The sequence below is a fragment of the Pocillopora damicornis genome, chromosome 4 (genome assembly GCF_964200805.1).
Source record: "Pocillopora damicornis chromosome 4, jaPocDami1.2, whole genome shotgun sequence".
In the NCBI taxonomy this organism is placed as follows: Eukaryota; Metazoa; Cnidaria; class Anthozoa; order Scleractinia; family Pocilloporidae; genus Pocillopora; species Pocillopora damicornis.
In genome coordinates, this window is record NC_142673.1 from 16,478,406 (window position 1) to 16,491,877 (window position 13,472).

General features: G+C 37.2%; 2 protein-coding genes across 9 annotated transcripts; both read left to right on the forward strand.

Moving 5' to 3' along the window:
* Positions 1-2,502: 2,502 nt before the first annotated feature.
* Positions 2,503-6,541, forward strand: LOC113677171 (U-scoloptoxin(01)-Er1a-like). Of its 4 annotated transcripts, none has more exons than XM_089203909.1 (4): positions 2,503-2,610; positions 3,536-3,656; positions 5,589-5,624; positions 6,253-6,541. In XM_089203909.1, the coding sequence occupies exons 2-4, from the start codon at positions 3,575-3,577 to the stop codon at positions 6,423-6,425; spliced, it is 291 nt and encodes a 96-aa protein (XP_089060035.1). In that variant the 5' UTR covers positions 2,503-2,610; positions 3,536-3,574; the 3' UTR covers positions 6,426-6,541. The 4 variants fall into 4 exon arrangements, with proteins under 4 accessions (XP_089060035.1, XP_089060037.1, XP_089060034.1 ...); XM_089203911.1 differs by having other exon boundaries at positions 3,545-3,656; XM_089203908.1 differs by having other exon boundaries at positions 2,503-2,606.
* A 1,738-nt stretch (positions 6,542-8,279) lies between these two features.
* LOC113677172 (uncharacterized) lies at positions 8,280-12,393 on the forward strand. Of its 5 annotated transcripts, none has more exons than XM_089203917.1 (3): positions 8,289-8,375; positions 10,093-10,226; positions 11,035-12,393. In XM_089203917.1, exon 3 carries the CDS (start codon positions 11,054-11,056, stop codon positions 11,693-11,695), a length of 642 nt encoding a protein of 213 aa, XP_089060043.1. In that variant the 5' UTR covers positions 8,289-8,375; positions 10,093-10,226; positions 11,035-11,053; the 3' UTR covers positions 11,696-12,393. The 5 variants fall into 5 exon arrangements, with proteins under 5 accessions (XP_089060044.1, XP_089060043.1, XP_027049736.2 ...); XM_027193934.2 differs by lacking the exon at positions 8,289-8,375 and adding an exon at positions 9,114-9,236; XM_089203916.1 differs by lacking the exon at positions 8,289-8,375 and adding an exon at positions 9,134-9,236 and having other exon boundaries at positions 10,093-10,437.
* The last annotated feature ends 1,079 nt before the right edge of the window (positions 12,394-13,472 follow it).

A 13,472-nucleotide genomic window follows, 5' to 3' on the forward strand; every position in this document is an offset into this window, starting at 1 on the left:
GCTTTATTGTTATTTGCCCGACTAGGAATTCGAAGAATGGATATCATTATAATAAAGTTCGGATACAACGCGCGCTGTCATTGGTTGAAAGAGCGTGCTCTATGAGAGTATAGAGCATAGAGCTGAGCTAAGGCTGTCACGCCATCTGCCAAATTGTACTATGTTCGACCTTTTCCGGAACTTCTTTTTAGCTTTTTTTCGATAATTGAAAGTGAAATTTCGAAACAAGCGAGCCGGTAAGTAGCAACAGAAGAACCAAACAAAGGTTTGCAAACATACCAGGCGCCGTAATTTACGTTATTAAAACGTGAGCAGATACGAAAATCCTAAAAGGAAAAAAAAAATAGGCATTTCGAGTTTTAAAGATTTTCACGCTCAGTTAGATTGCAAGCTTACGTACGGTAATAAAAATCAAACACAGCTAACACTCGTATAGTATACAAAGTTCAGTGTTCAAAAACAAAACAGAACAAAACAGAAATGATGACCAAAATATAACCAAACTGGCATAACTGTTAAAATTCATACTAATCATGACGGTGTCAGAGCGAATATGATCATGCTAAAATTCATCGCGGCTCGCTCATCATGGCGATCTCCGGTCATCGCAGTAAAGCAAGCCTCGGAAACTACATCGGCCGCCCTTCGAGTGAAAAAATGAGTTTGCTCTGATATCCTGATAAGTCACATCAGTCACTGCAGCCGAATTTTGCGGCGCTGTCATCCCGAGCGATCTTCATGTTCCGGTGAATTCGGCTGTCGTTCATTCAAAAAACACTCGCCTTGAACAGTTTGTTTTCTACCTTGTCATGTGAAAAAACTAACGTGTTTTTATGAGCCATAATTCGGCTGAAGTTCACTGAACATTTCACTTTGAGCTTCTGCATTGGAGACTTAAAAACTTTAGGCAAAAATGTTAAATTCGACCTGCCGAACTATTTTAGTTTATAAACTATTGCGTAATGTGAACTTTGATGGTTTTTTAACTTTGATGATTTGGCATTTTTGACAGCTGTAGACTTGTACAGCCAATCAGATTATTTGAACAATTCTAACATGGATTCTGATTGGCTTATTGTAATGTGCTTTATGAGAGTATAGAGCATGCTGACGACACTTGTTGGCTTTGAAAATAAAGTTCGTTTTGAAAATTGAAAGTAATGCTTGGGGAATTTAACGGATACTTTATTATAAAACAAATAAAGAAGCCTTGACTGTGCTCATTTCTGTTGTAAAGCACATAGGAAGCGGCTAGAGCACTCTTTCGTGCTCTAGCCGCTTCCTGCGTGCTTTACAACAGAACAGAACACAGTCAAGGCTTCTCTATTTGTTAATTAATTCACGAAAATACATTATACTGCATAGGGAAAATTTAAGCCATTATGGTGTTACACTTTAGCCTAACCCTACCTGCAATTGCTGCTACATCAAAAATATCTGAAACTTCGAAATAGCATAAAAATTTTTTTAACCATAACCTGTTGTCAGAACAATATGTTTGATTGTTTTTAATTAATTAATTTTTTTAACAAATTTTTAATTAATTTTTTAATTAAAACATTTTTTAAATTATTTTTATTATTTTTTAATCAGTTTTTTTAATAATTTTGAAACAAATATGTTCAATTATTTTTCTTATGATTTTTTCAATTACTTTTTTAACATTTTTTAATCGATTTTTTAGTTTTAAGCATTTTTATTCATTAAAAAATTGTTTAAATTATTTTCTTTAGACAACTTTTTAAATTAATTTTGTAATTATTTTTTGACAATATTTTGTAATTATTTTTTAAGCAATATTTTTTAATTAATTTTTTAATTGAAACATTTTTAAAATTATTTTTATTATTTTTTAATCAGTTTTTTGAATAATTTTGAAAGAAATTTGTTCAATTATTTTTCTTATGACTTTTTCAATTAATTTTTTTTAACATTTTTTAATCAATTTTTTAGTTTTAAGCATTTTATTCATTAAACAATTGTTTAAATTATTTTCTTTAAACAATTTTTAAAATTAATTTTGTAATTATTTTTTGACAATATTTTGTAATTATTTTTTAAACAATATTTTTCATTATTTTTTGAATATTTTTTTACATTAGTTTTGTAATCATCTTTTGACAGTTTTTAAATAATTTTATTTATTTTTCGAAATGTAACTTTTTTAATTGATATTTTTAATGATTTTTTTAATTGATATTTTTAATGATTTTTTTAATAATTTTTTTGTGGGGTAACACGTTAGCCCAACACAACTTGCATTTGCTGCTAAATAAAAAAATATCTGAAACTTCGAAATAGCATAACCTATTTTTAATAGCCTGTTGTCAGAACAATATATTTAATTATTTTTTACATCATTTTTTTAACAATTTTTTTAATTAAAAAAACAAAAATTATTTTTTCAAGGATTTTTTTAAATAATTTTTTTAAATTAATTTTTTAAGCAGGTGGAATGATTTGATATATCAACATAAATAGATTGAACAACAGAATTACCTTAAGTCCGTCGCAAACTTTTACAATATATTGAACACTCGCTTCGAGCTCCAGCACGACTCTTCCAGCTTTCCAGTACTGCTGTGATCGCCATCTATCACTTCTTCGTAAGTAGTCAATCTGATATATACTTATTATTATTGATCTTTAAATCAAAGTCGGATAGCTTTTTCTATTCTGGAACTACCTCACTTCCCCTTTCCTTTTGACTGAAAAACTCTACCACATTTCAAGTAAGTTGCGATACGAAGAAAGTACGTTTTTGAAAAAAACTTCTCCTCGAGTACTGAATTTTAAGAAATAACTCCTCTACCCTCAGTTTTTATGTCACACTGATTGCGGTAATTACGAACAGTACTATGTTGGTGTTACATTTTCTTAATTCTTTAATGACAACTCGTTTCACATCTGTATCAAAAAAAAGAACAAAGAGAGAGTTTCTACGATATCAGGCAGACAACGATTTAAATTAACTTGAGACTTGAGACATTTCAAAACGAGGAGAGTTTTTACAATTACCCATTTGAACACGTTCCCCTATCAGCTAGACGTAAATTCGGTAAGGTGTAATGGATGCGACAAAATACGCGTCCGAATGTCCACTTTAACATTGTTCCTTTGTTGACTTTGTTTAATCAGTTTATATGTTTCCACTCATTTACAAATTTATCAATAAAATGATTCAATGACATCCTCAACATTCCTACATGGGAAAAAAAGAATTATCTCATCTCAGAGAATTCGCCACAAATTTTCTAAGGAATAGAAATAATTCAAGTGTCGCATTTGTCCCTAGCCAAACAGACCGGACAAGAATGTTGGTAAATAATCGACAACGGCAACATCAGTCAGAATCAGGGATCTCATCGTAATAGCTAATACTCAAATAACTCCAATTTCGAATTCGAAACTTATCTAGACACAAATGGATCACTGAATCGTACTGTCTTATGATTAACTGACTGAATACCCCACGACAGTATTAAAGTAAGCGACTCTCTAAGCACTCTACTGAACAGGTCTTAACTCATGTCAGTTCATTTAGATCCTGCCTTCGACGACCGCACCAAGAAAAATGAAGACAACAACCGTTTGGTGTTTGGTAATTGCTATCTCAGTGTTAGCCGTTACCGTGTCCTCGAAAAGTTACTCCAATGGTAGATACAAACAATTCCTATGTCTCTTAATTGATTGCATGCGTGATTTTATGGTATCTGTTCGTTGTGCCAGGTCTTTCGTGGGAGTTGTGTTAGAATTCGTTCCCCGCGTCTTTTAGTCGTTCATGTAGTTGTTTCTGCGAAGAAAAAGACACTTTTAGACTTGTTTTTTGGTCGCACAAATTGACTTATTGTGGCCTGATTATCGAAAGATTCGTCTTTAAAGAAGTGTGTTCTGGTCGTGGTTACGTACTTCCTCTTGACGTGCGTCACGGTCGTTGGAGTTGATTATGCGTCGCGTTTAAATAAAAAACGTGTCGAAGAACTTGTTGTCATACCTTATACTCTAAGCGCTATGTCTGGTTGTTGCAAAACTCATCTAGTATGACCTCATGGTCTTCAAAAGGAAGTTTACAATCTTCGTTGACTTCTCTCAGTTCACTAAGGAAATTCAACCTACACCTACTAACTTAAGACAAGCTACCAGCGCTGTGAGATGACAGCATAACCAGAACAGGCTGATGAAAACGAGCTGCCTTAACCAGCGATTCGAAACCAATCAATCGCAGCTAACGAAAGCTACGGTAAAAACTCGCAGATAAGAACCTAGGTTTTTTTTAAAGTAAACCTCCGTACGTTCTTAGACAAATGGTGTTTACAGTGAAATCAGACTACCTAGGTTCTAAATCAGGTTCTTGATATTTGTTTAAGGGAGGTAAGCCTCTATTCGTGGGTGTATGCCAACCTCATAGTGCCCTGCTTTACATGGTTAGTTAGTCGGACATGTTTCACAGCTATGGATGTGTTGACAGTACAGTATTGTGGTCTTATAACACTGTCAGTGTTTAGGCCAATTTTCTTTGCCCTTTTTGTATCGCACATGATGTACTGTAATATGTTTGAGAAGACTCTGTATCAGAATTTTGGCCTTGAATGGATCTGATGTGAAGGGTGAAGGATGCTTAGCTGGGAAATTTTAGCCAAACATGATTGGTTAAATTAATTAATGTTAAGTTGTTCAATTAAACCGATGAAACTACCTTATCCTTTCTTTGCAATATTGGAACCGATTATGTGTGATTTTGCTTCAGAGGAATCTCCAAATGGGAGGCTTGGTTCGGCTATGTACACACAGTGAAATAATGTCGTTTTGCTACTTAAGACTAATATTCAAACCTTACTGTTCGAGAATCAGCTCCAGAAAGACTGAAAATCAGAGTGCATCTGGAATAAATCTAAACGTACACATACTCAGAAAGCGGCGGTGTTACAAACCGCAACCAAATAAACGTTTTAAAAATCTTTGTTCTTCTCTGTTTCTTTGGAACAAGAATGTTTAAATTCGGCAACCGTCCAGCACCATATTCATTAAGATGATCATCAGTCTTTTTAGCCTATCCTACCACTTTTTAGTCAAACGCAGGTAACCTTTTTATACCATCGATGTCGTCTAATTCTGCTAAATTATATCTTTACTAAACGGTTTACAAACAATACGACCGTGAATAACTGTTAAATTAATTGCGATGTACTTAGCTATAATTTGAAGAAGCTTGATGGAGTTGTACCTTGCTTTATATACGAACGACTGAGCGACTGGTTTTAGTTCTTCTTTATTTTAAGTATTCTGCAGGAATTCATGCTTTTTAGTCTGTAAGTTCGAATAGAAAATCGCCTTCATATTGTTTGGGAATTATACTCACAAAGGTAAATATGAATGAATTGGCGTTGTTACATGACTTAGAGAGAGTCTTTCAGGCTTTATTCTTACTTGTGCGCATGCTTGAGCGAAGCTCATTACTGCAATGATCACCCTCAAGCATCTTCACGATTTAGAGAGTAACTGTTTTCCATCTCAGAGAGTTAGAACGCATCAAATGAAAAAAATGCTATTGTCTTGAATGACACTATGTTCATATGTTTAATGTACAGGTGTTTTGCCAAGAGTGTTAGAGAAAAGAGCTTCAGGTAAGAAAAGCCTTCGGTGATACAAATATTGTAATGTTCTGAGTACTTTGCCGAAAAGGCCGAACAGTAGAATTGGCTCTGGCGCAATGTGTCATCGGGGCCAAAGCTAGACCTCAGAGGAAGAGTGAAAAGAAACATTTGGGACCCGTTAAAAGGAACTTCGTCACGGTTTGTCTATCTTGAAGAATTAAACCTTAATTATTTCATGTTTAGCAATTTACATTATCGTGTCCCTCTTTAGTGTTTCTCTTCTTCATGGTGAACGATTATTTACTGAAGGTTTATTGCCAATCTGCTGGGACAATAAAAGTTCTTCAAAATTACGTGACGTAGCTCTTTATATGTGTGAACATATGATTAAAACCGCATTATTTACTTTCATCGAAGATAAAGGTGGCTTCACCGTCATTCTCAAATACAAACATTGACATTCGAAGAATTTCCTTACATCGCCTTCCGGTCGCAAAGTTCTCTTCATTAAAGACAGGAAAATGTATCTTCTAAAGTTATCCCTTACATTCCGGCGTAAAAAAACACCACTAAATACACCTGGATGTCTTATTTTACATATCGGTCTAACTTCAGGCAGAAGAACTCACTTATTCACTCTGCCTTATTGCTTTTCCAGATTTTTGTGAAACCCATACACCTGGGGTGCACGCTGATCCTGATAACTGCTCTGGTTACATAATGTGTGACACGGCTGGTAACACACATGAAAGGCCATGTCCTCCGGGACTTCTGTTCAATCCCGATCTACTCGTCTGTGATTGGCCGGAGAATGTCGACTGCGAGGTTTAAACCGAGTAGGATCCGGTCCCCCTCACCACTGGTCAATGAAGACGTAATATTTGAATACTTAGATTACGTGTAATAGAAACATTATATCCTCAAATTAAACATTGACCATGATATGATGATGCAGATGACTTTTTATGAAGACCAGCGAGTATCAGAGGCTTGATCCTAGATTCTAGTTAATTCCCAACGTATAATAGATCGACTTGTACTTGCCCGGGCAAACACGCCCAAATGAAATTCTCCAACCTTCAAGGTAATATTGTTATGATGCTCTTTTAACAAGCTTGAACCTTCAGTCTAGATGAAAATATGCGATTTCCTGGACTTGAATTAATTCATCGTTGATGAAGAAAAGATGAAACCAAACTTCATATGACAATTTGACCTTTGTTAGCTGGTATACAGCCGCTCCCTATCCTCTAAAAGAAAAGGGAACGGCTTTAAACGGACTTACCAAAAGTTAACAAGCTCAGGGACAAGGGGATTTGTCTACATCATTGATATAAATCGTTCATTTGCCTCAATAATTTTACTTTTTTATGTAGTAAAAGCTCTCCTAAGCGGATGCTGAAGTACCCACGGGAGCTTTGCCGCTGAGTTAACAATGAAAATGAAAGTGCTCTGTGAGCAAACTCGTAAATTGACACATGATTTTTTGGATTATGTTTAATGTTATCTGGTTTAGGGAATTTGTGGTTGATTGTCATATCTAGAGTACGAGCAGTAGTTCAGTGTTCGCTAATGTAGCAAAGAAACAAAGTAACGTTGGGATGAGAAGGCATTACAATTGAAATGATCATGCTATTACATTTGACAAGGGTGGATGATGTCATGTGTTTTAAACGTATATCATTTTTGTTTCTGGTTCAAAAGAAAAGATTGGAAGTAAATGTGGGTGAAAAGTGAAATTTACTGTCTATCATTGTAAATATTAGAAAATCAAGGCAATACTGTCTTAATGAAAACATTAACGATTCCCTTTTTATCAAATGAGACAAACGGGAACGAGTTTTGAGTGATATAACTAAGTCAAGACTGCCACCGTCATTTTGGATCTCCGCCTGGGTAGATTTTAGTCACGTGCTAGGCAACGTATAATCAATAACAAGATAGAATTTCTTTTCAGGCCTATTTATCAATTTTGTGGCGTATAACTTTCGCATTTCAGTACGTAATATGTATTTTGAATCTTCAAACTGTCTTGAAACTTAAAAGAAAATTGTTCTTTGAAAACTCACTGAAAATCGGTAGCTAAAATTGTTTGTTTAGGTGTTATTCGATTTTCGTGTTAACTTGTAATTTCGTCAGTCGCCGGCATCTTTTGTTGCTTCACACAGGAAAAACACACGACACGAAACGTAATGATCGATTTTATCCTCAATCTCACGCCATAACAGACAAAGCTTTTGAACATCTGTAAACTCCGAGCGCTTCGCAGTAAGTGATATTTTCAATGAATCTTCGGATTGTTTTCAAGTTCAAGGATTGTAAATTACAATTTTATGTAAAACGAAGGTTGTTCTGTTATTTCAGTGTGAATCCTTGCATGCCTGCCAGTCGCTGGCGCCGCTTGTTGGAACTAAAACGAAAAAAAAAAACTCTTTTAAGATTATCATTGGCTCCTTTTTCACCCCACCACTATTCTTAGCAACAAAGGTCGCCATTTCGTTTGTTTATTGCTCGCCAAAAACTAGCAAATGCACTCAAAAGCCTAAAATCGAAAAAAAGTTTACAGGAATCGACCAATCGAGCGAGCGAGCGAGCGAGTGCCATTCTCTACATCATATCTACAACTCGCTCTTGCGCATGCGCGCAATCACGAGTTAAAAATTAACATTAGATGTGCATGGCAACAAAACAATCACTGAAATATGACACAACAAGATGGCGCTGAAAAGTTGACTGATTTTAACACGATTCATTAGCCAACTTTTTGGCTGGAGATCGTTGGTAGGTCTTAATACAAACTTAAAAACAAAGGAAATGTCAAAATCGTAATCCTCAGTTGAAAATGACTTCAGTCGGTCACGGGAATGTAACAAGAGTTTGAATGAGAATCTAAACTAGGTTCGTGACTTTCGCCCGGAGCTACTACATGAGTCCACCTTGTGGCAGGCTTTGAAGAACGAGGCAGAACACAGAAGGATGTTAAGTGTTCAACAAGATGAGAATAACTAGCCGTTTGTTACGGTAGTTGAGGGACCGCGCAGCAAGTTCTCGAGTGGGGGGACTAAAGAAGAATGCGTGAAGGAAAATTTTTTTGTTAAATTATTTTTTGTTTAATTTATTTTTATTCTTGCAAAAAAGTGGGGGGGGGCTAAAGCCCCCCCCCAGCCTCTCCCTCTGCGCGGTCCCTGTAGTTTTACCTTTAGTCGTAACCAGATACAGCTCTGTCAGAATATGATAATACAGGTCTTTCATCTACTTAAATTTAGTTTTACATATGTTGTCCGCGATGATTTCCACTGGGATGACAGTTCATTGAGATACTGAATTGTGATTCACTCCCTGAGAATAGCTTATCTTTGATGCCGACCATTCACTCAAAATCCAATAACCGAACTAGTGACTTTGAAAAAAAAATTGAGAAAGCACTTTGCATTCATTTCTTCTGTTGTGTGACATCAGTCTAATACACAACATTGTGTTACTCCAAACCTTGTTAAAACAATTAATCATTGTTCCAGTGTGCTTATTATAAATATTTCGCAATCAGTTTTCGAAATTTCTAAGTAGCCAAAGAGGCCCATGGTTCATTCGTTCGCAATCCATGTATCAGTGCACAATTGCATAACAGCAGTATTTCGCTAGGTAGGTTTTATAGTCTAAGTGTATTGCTAACCGTAAGATGTATTTGTACCGTATCAATCCGTATCGAAATTGTTATGTTTAAACACGATGCCAAAAGTGTTGAAATTGATGTTGAAATTTCCAAAGAGCTATTCTGTCGTGATTTTAAAGCAAAATGTTAAAATGGCGAGAAATTTCAAATCCTACAGGGCATAAATTTGTTAGGAAACTCTCAGGAGGTCAACGTAATGTCAGAGAGGAATACAGTGCTGTAGTACTGGCGGTACTCATCGAATCCCAGCGAGCCGGTTCGTTCAGTGATTGCAGCATCAACCGGTTTACTCAAATCATTGACCATTTCAGTATTCAAAATCACTGGTTCTCTCTGAAAGCTGAGTTTCCTGCTCCAAAAAATGGAATGAATTTTTAAGCAACGCAGAGGTTTCTTATGTAAGCGCACATATATTAGTTGCTGTCTCACATAAATTGAGTAGTACTAATCTTGGTCGCATCTGCATTCATCTACGATTTCGTTGCTGAGCCATAACTTTTCTGAAAATGTCGGTGCAAACACACTAGGAAAAATTTTGGAAAGGCGTCGAATAAGAATTGGAGCTTGCGGATGTAAACAGTTACACTTCGACAGCAACATAAGTTTATGCCGAATTTTCGTCTTCACGCGTCTCTCGGATGGAAGTGCTATTTCTCCGAGTTATCACAAAATTTTTATAATAGTACATTTTTACCGTGATTTGTAGTATTTTTTTAGCCGCCCTAAGTCATGTAAAAAAATACATAGGCTTGTCCTGTGAACGTTTTCTTGAGGTCGTGTTTGTTATGAAGCAAACTAAACAAATGCAATCAATCTCGTCTTCAGAGTCCCCATTCCTCTGCCCAGCGGTCAAACAGGGAAATGACTCTGATCAACTCCAAGTAGAGGCCATTTCTAGAGGATTTTCCGCAGTTTGAGTTGTGCCAAACCCAGTCTTTACAATAAAGCAATAAATATGGGTAAGAATTCTAATCGTGATAGTCATGAGACCTGCCAGCAAGGCAAATTGATGAAGTTTTTTATTTACTACAAATTTCTTCTTTTTGCGTGATCTGCTTTCTCCAATAACTGGTACTGCTAGTCTCTTATCGCTTGTACTTCTGGTTCAAAAATGTTAATTGGCCCGATTTACGCTCTCTTCGGGGAAGTCTTGATGGTGGTGTCGTTAATGTGAGTACATTATTTCTACTAATGACATTTGTACTGTCTTGATTAACACTGAATCTTTAAGTGTCGATTTTTTAGCGCAGCTATTGTTGTCAGGGCTCCCAAGTCCAAAACCCAAGGCTATGCACGAAGGGCTAACGAAGGGCTAACGCTTTTAAAACCCCTTTCGGTGGCCAATTTACGTTATCAACTTAGTTGATAATACCAAATTACCCTGTTATACTTTCCCACCGACGCATCACCACAGTTTCTTAAGAAACTTACTCCCTTTATTCTAAGGTTATGAATGTTTCGTGCCTCTTTCCATTTTCAGGGATATAGCTATTTCAAATGCTAACGTAAAAAAAGCCGACAAAAGCGACAAATTGTAAGGGCTTAGAGTTAAAATACCTCAATAAAGATAGCCAAAAAGATAAACCGATGCCTCTAACTTAAAGCTAAATGTCCGCTCATTCAAACTGCTCAACTTAAAATTGTTCTGATGCAGCATTAGTCTTAACGAGTACCGGATCAGTACAATGTCTTCGTTGATAGTGCTTGACAAGCAGCCTCAATCATTTCAATTTTCTAGACTAAATGCGATGATTTTTTTTTCTGCAGCTTGCAGAAGGCTCGTTTAATGGCTGACGAAAGTATTGCGAGTTTCTATGGAGCAAATGATTCTACACAACTTATCGACGAAGATGAGCAAGAAACAAGAGCGCGGAGAGAGGACTCCTTCTACAACGACCAACCGATAGGAACTAAGGATCAGAGAACTTTACTGAGTGCAGATGAAGAAAATAGGGAATCAGTTGAGAATAATGAAAAGGAAAAAGAGGGAAAACCCAGCGATGAATCGAGTCTTTCGATCAGTAACAGCGAAAAGCAATACATTCACTCAGAAGAGAAATCACAGAGACCCACCTCTTTGTCATTCAGTAACGATCATGCAACGGGCCAGAGTCGTCACGGGGCTGTCACGCCAAGTCGGCGGCAGGTGTCATTTATTCGAGAGGCCAATCAAAACGAATCTTGTGACGCAAGCGTTGCCTTTGACAACTCCCAATTATCATCAGACTCCTTGTCACGCGTTCGGGCCATCACGAGCGGTAGCGTGTATTACCGAACGCATAGCGAGGCGGAGGAATGTGATGAAAACGAACTGAGTTGTTATCGAAGTAATTCACAAATACGGCGGAGAAGAAGGTACACCAAACGTGGTGCTGTAGTTTCGGATTCTTTCGTCAATGAATGTATCTGCTGCTGTGTAATTATTTAGAGAGCAGGCCGAAAGAACAGTAGTTACACGTGGCTTCGCACAGACCTGTCCAGTGAGGTCTCGACAAGTTACGCAACGACATCGCCGAGAAAGTTGTCAGTCAAACTCTCAGGAGTGATCAGCATCTATTTTCTCCCTTTAGCATCATTTCTGAATCAAACATTAAGATCATGAGAATAAAGAGCATGATCGCCAACTAAAATAGCTTGATTGTTGAACAAACTTTCCTTATCAACACCAAAGAAATGTAGAAAGAACAGTGTAGAGATTGAATAAGCATGATGGTTTTAGCGGTGTTAAGGTTTAAACAAAAGATTACTATTACGGAGTACAAACTGTAACCTGAGCCAGCCCCTCGTTCAAAGGTTACCCCTGACAACTACCATTTCCCTGAGAGATAGAGCCTGAGATAGGTTCGGTACCAACTGGTTTTTTGTCAGATTCCCTCATCCTGCAAAATTTTGTCAAGAGCTTGCCTCTGATCTCCCTCATTCGGAATTTAAAGGAAGAGGGTGGGTGGGAGGGGGGGGGGGGGAGTCGGAAGAGGGGACAGGAGTCAGAGACACGTTAAATTTTACATCCTTTAAGCTAGGCTGGTAATCTCTATCTCCTCCAGTTTTTCGCTAACCTTACAGAAAAGTGTAACTGGAACAGCCCTTTTCTACAGTATAAATCATAAAAAATCACAATTTCCTCGATTGAGATTGGTTTAAAAAATTGTAATTTTTATGATTAATCGGTAAGAAGACTTCGTGTCGTCCAATTTGGTCTGTAATCTACTCGTGATAAACAAATCGGACTCCTACTGCGCGGTCGTCCGACTTTGTTATCAGTCGTATGACTGCAGATGGAATTAGATTCCGGCCACCTAGTCCTGTGACCATTACTAGATGGAAAGAGTCTCCGCTCGAGCTATTTTCAGTATTTCGGATTGTCTGAATCGAGTGGCTCTCGTTGACTGTCGTGAAACCAAAACCAAGTAATCACAACTGTCAGACACAGTCAAGGAATATGGCACAGGGGGCCTGTAGTTCCTGTACTCTTAGGAATGATTTAAAATTCCCTAGAGAGTTTTGATACATTGTCGAAGACGAGTTAAGAAGTTGGTAAATTGTCAGCTGACAGTGGGGTTTTTTTATAACAACTGGAGTAACAAAGAAATCTTCTAACACTTAGAAGTCTCCAGCTATGAGAATTAGCATTCAGATGTCGAGACTTAGCATCTCGCTACTGTAGTGAAGTGATAACTGAAGAGAATTTCCTGAATCACTCGAGTATAGACTGCAGCACCTTTTTGGTCTTTACCAGAGTTAGAAACCAGCGAGAGGATGCGCGGTCGTCTGACTTTGTTAACACTCGTTTGATAACAGACCGAATTGGACTTCATTCAGTCCTGTGACCATTACTAAATGGAGCGAGTCACCGATTGAGCTATTTTCGATTCAGTATTTCGGATTGCCTGAATGGGGTAGCTCTTATTGAGTGTCGTGTAATCACAACTGTCAGGCACAGTCGAGGAAAACGGCACAAGGGGCCCGAGAACTAACAATAAAAACAAACGCGCCGCCTTGATGACCAAGATGCCTTTGGTTTTAGCAATGCAGTCGAGTGGTTCATGGTGAGAGTGGCGCGAGTATTCTACAGCAATAACAGTGAGAAGTAAGACAGTCGTGCTATCCTACAATACTAACGACAATCGATTGAAAATTGATCCACTATCGACAATTACAGCGAAGGTATTTACAGTCACAATACAATACACAGCGAAGATACACAG

Bases quoted from the DNA above. Each gene is read 5' to 3' on its own strand.
- LOC113677171 (XM_089203909.1), top strand. From the start codon at position 3,575: ATGAAGACAACAACCGTTTGGTGTTTGGTAATTGCTATCTCAGTGTTA. The intron at 3,657-5,588 runs GTAGATACAAAC...TTTAATGTACAG, and splicing joins CTCGAAAAGTTACTCCAATG to GTGTTTTGCCAAGAGTGTTA. The intron at 5,625-6,252 runs GTAAGAAAAGCC...TTGCTTTTCCAG, and splicing joins GTTAGAGAAAAGAGCTTCAG to ATTTTTGTGAAACCCATACA.
- LOC113677172 (XM_089203916.1), top strand. From the start codon at position 10,379: ATGTTAATTGGCCCGATTTACGCTCTCTTCGGGGAAGTCTTGATGGTG. The intron at 10,438-11,034 runs GTGAGTACATTA...TTTTTTCTGCAG, and splicing joins TTGATGGTGGTGTCGTTAAT to CTTGCAGAAGGCTCGTTTAA.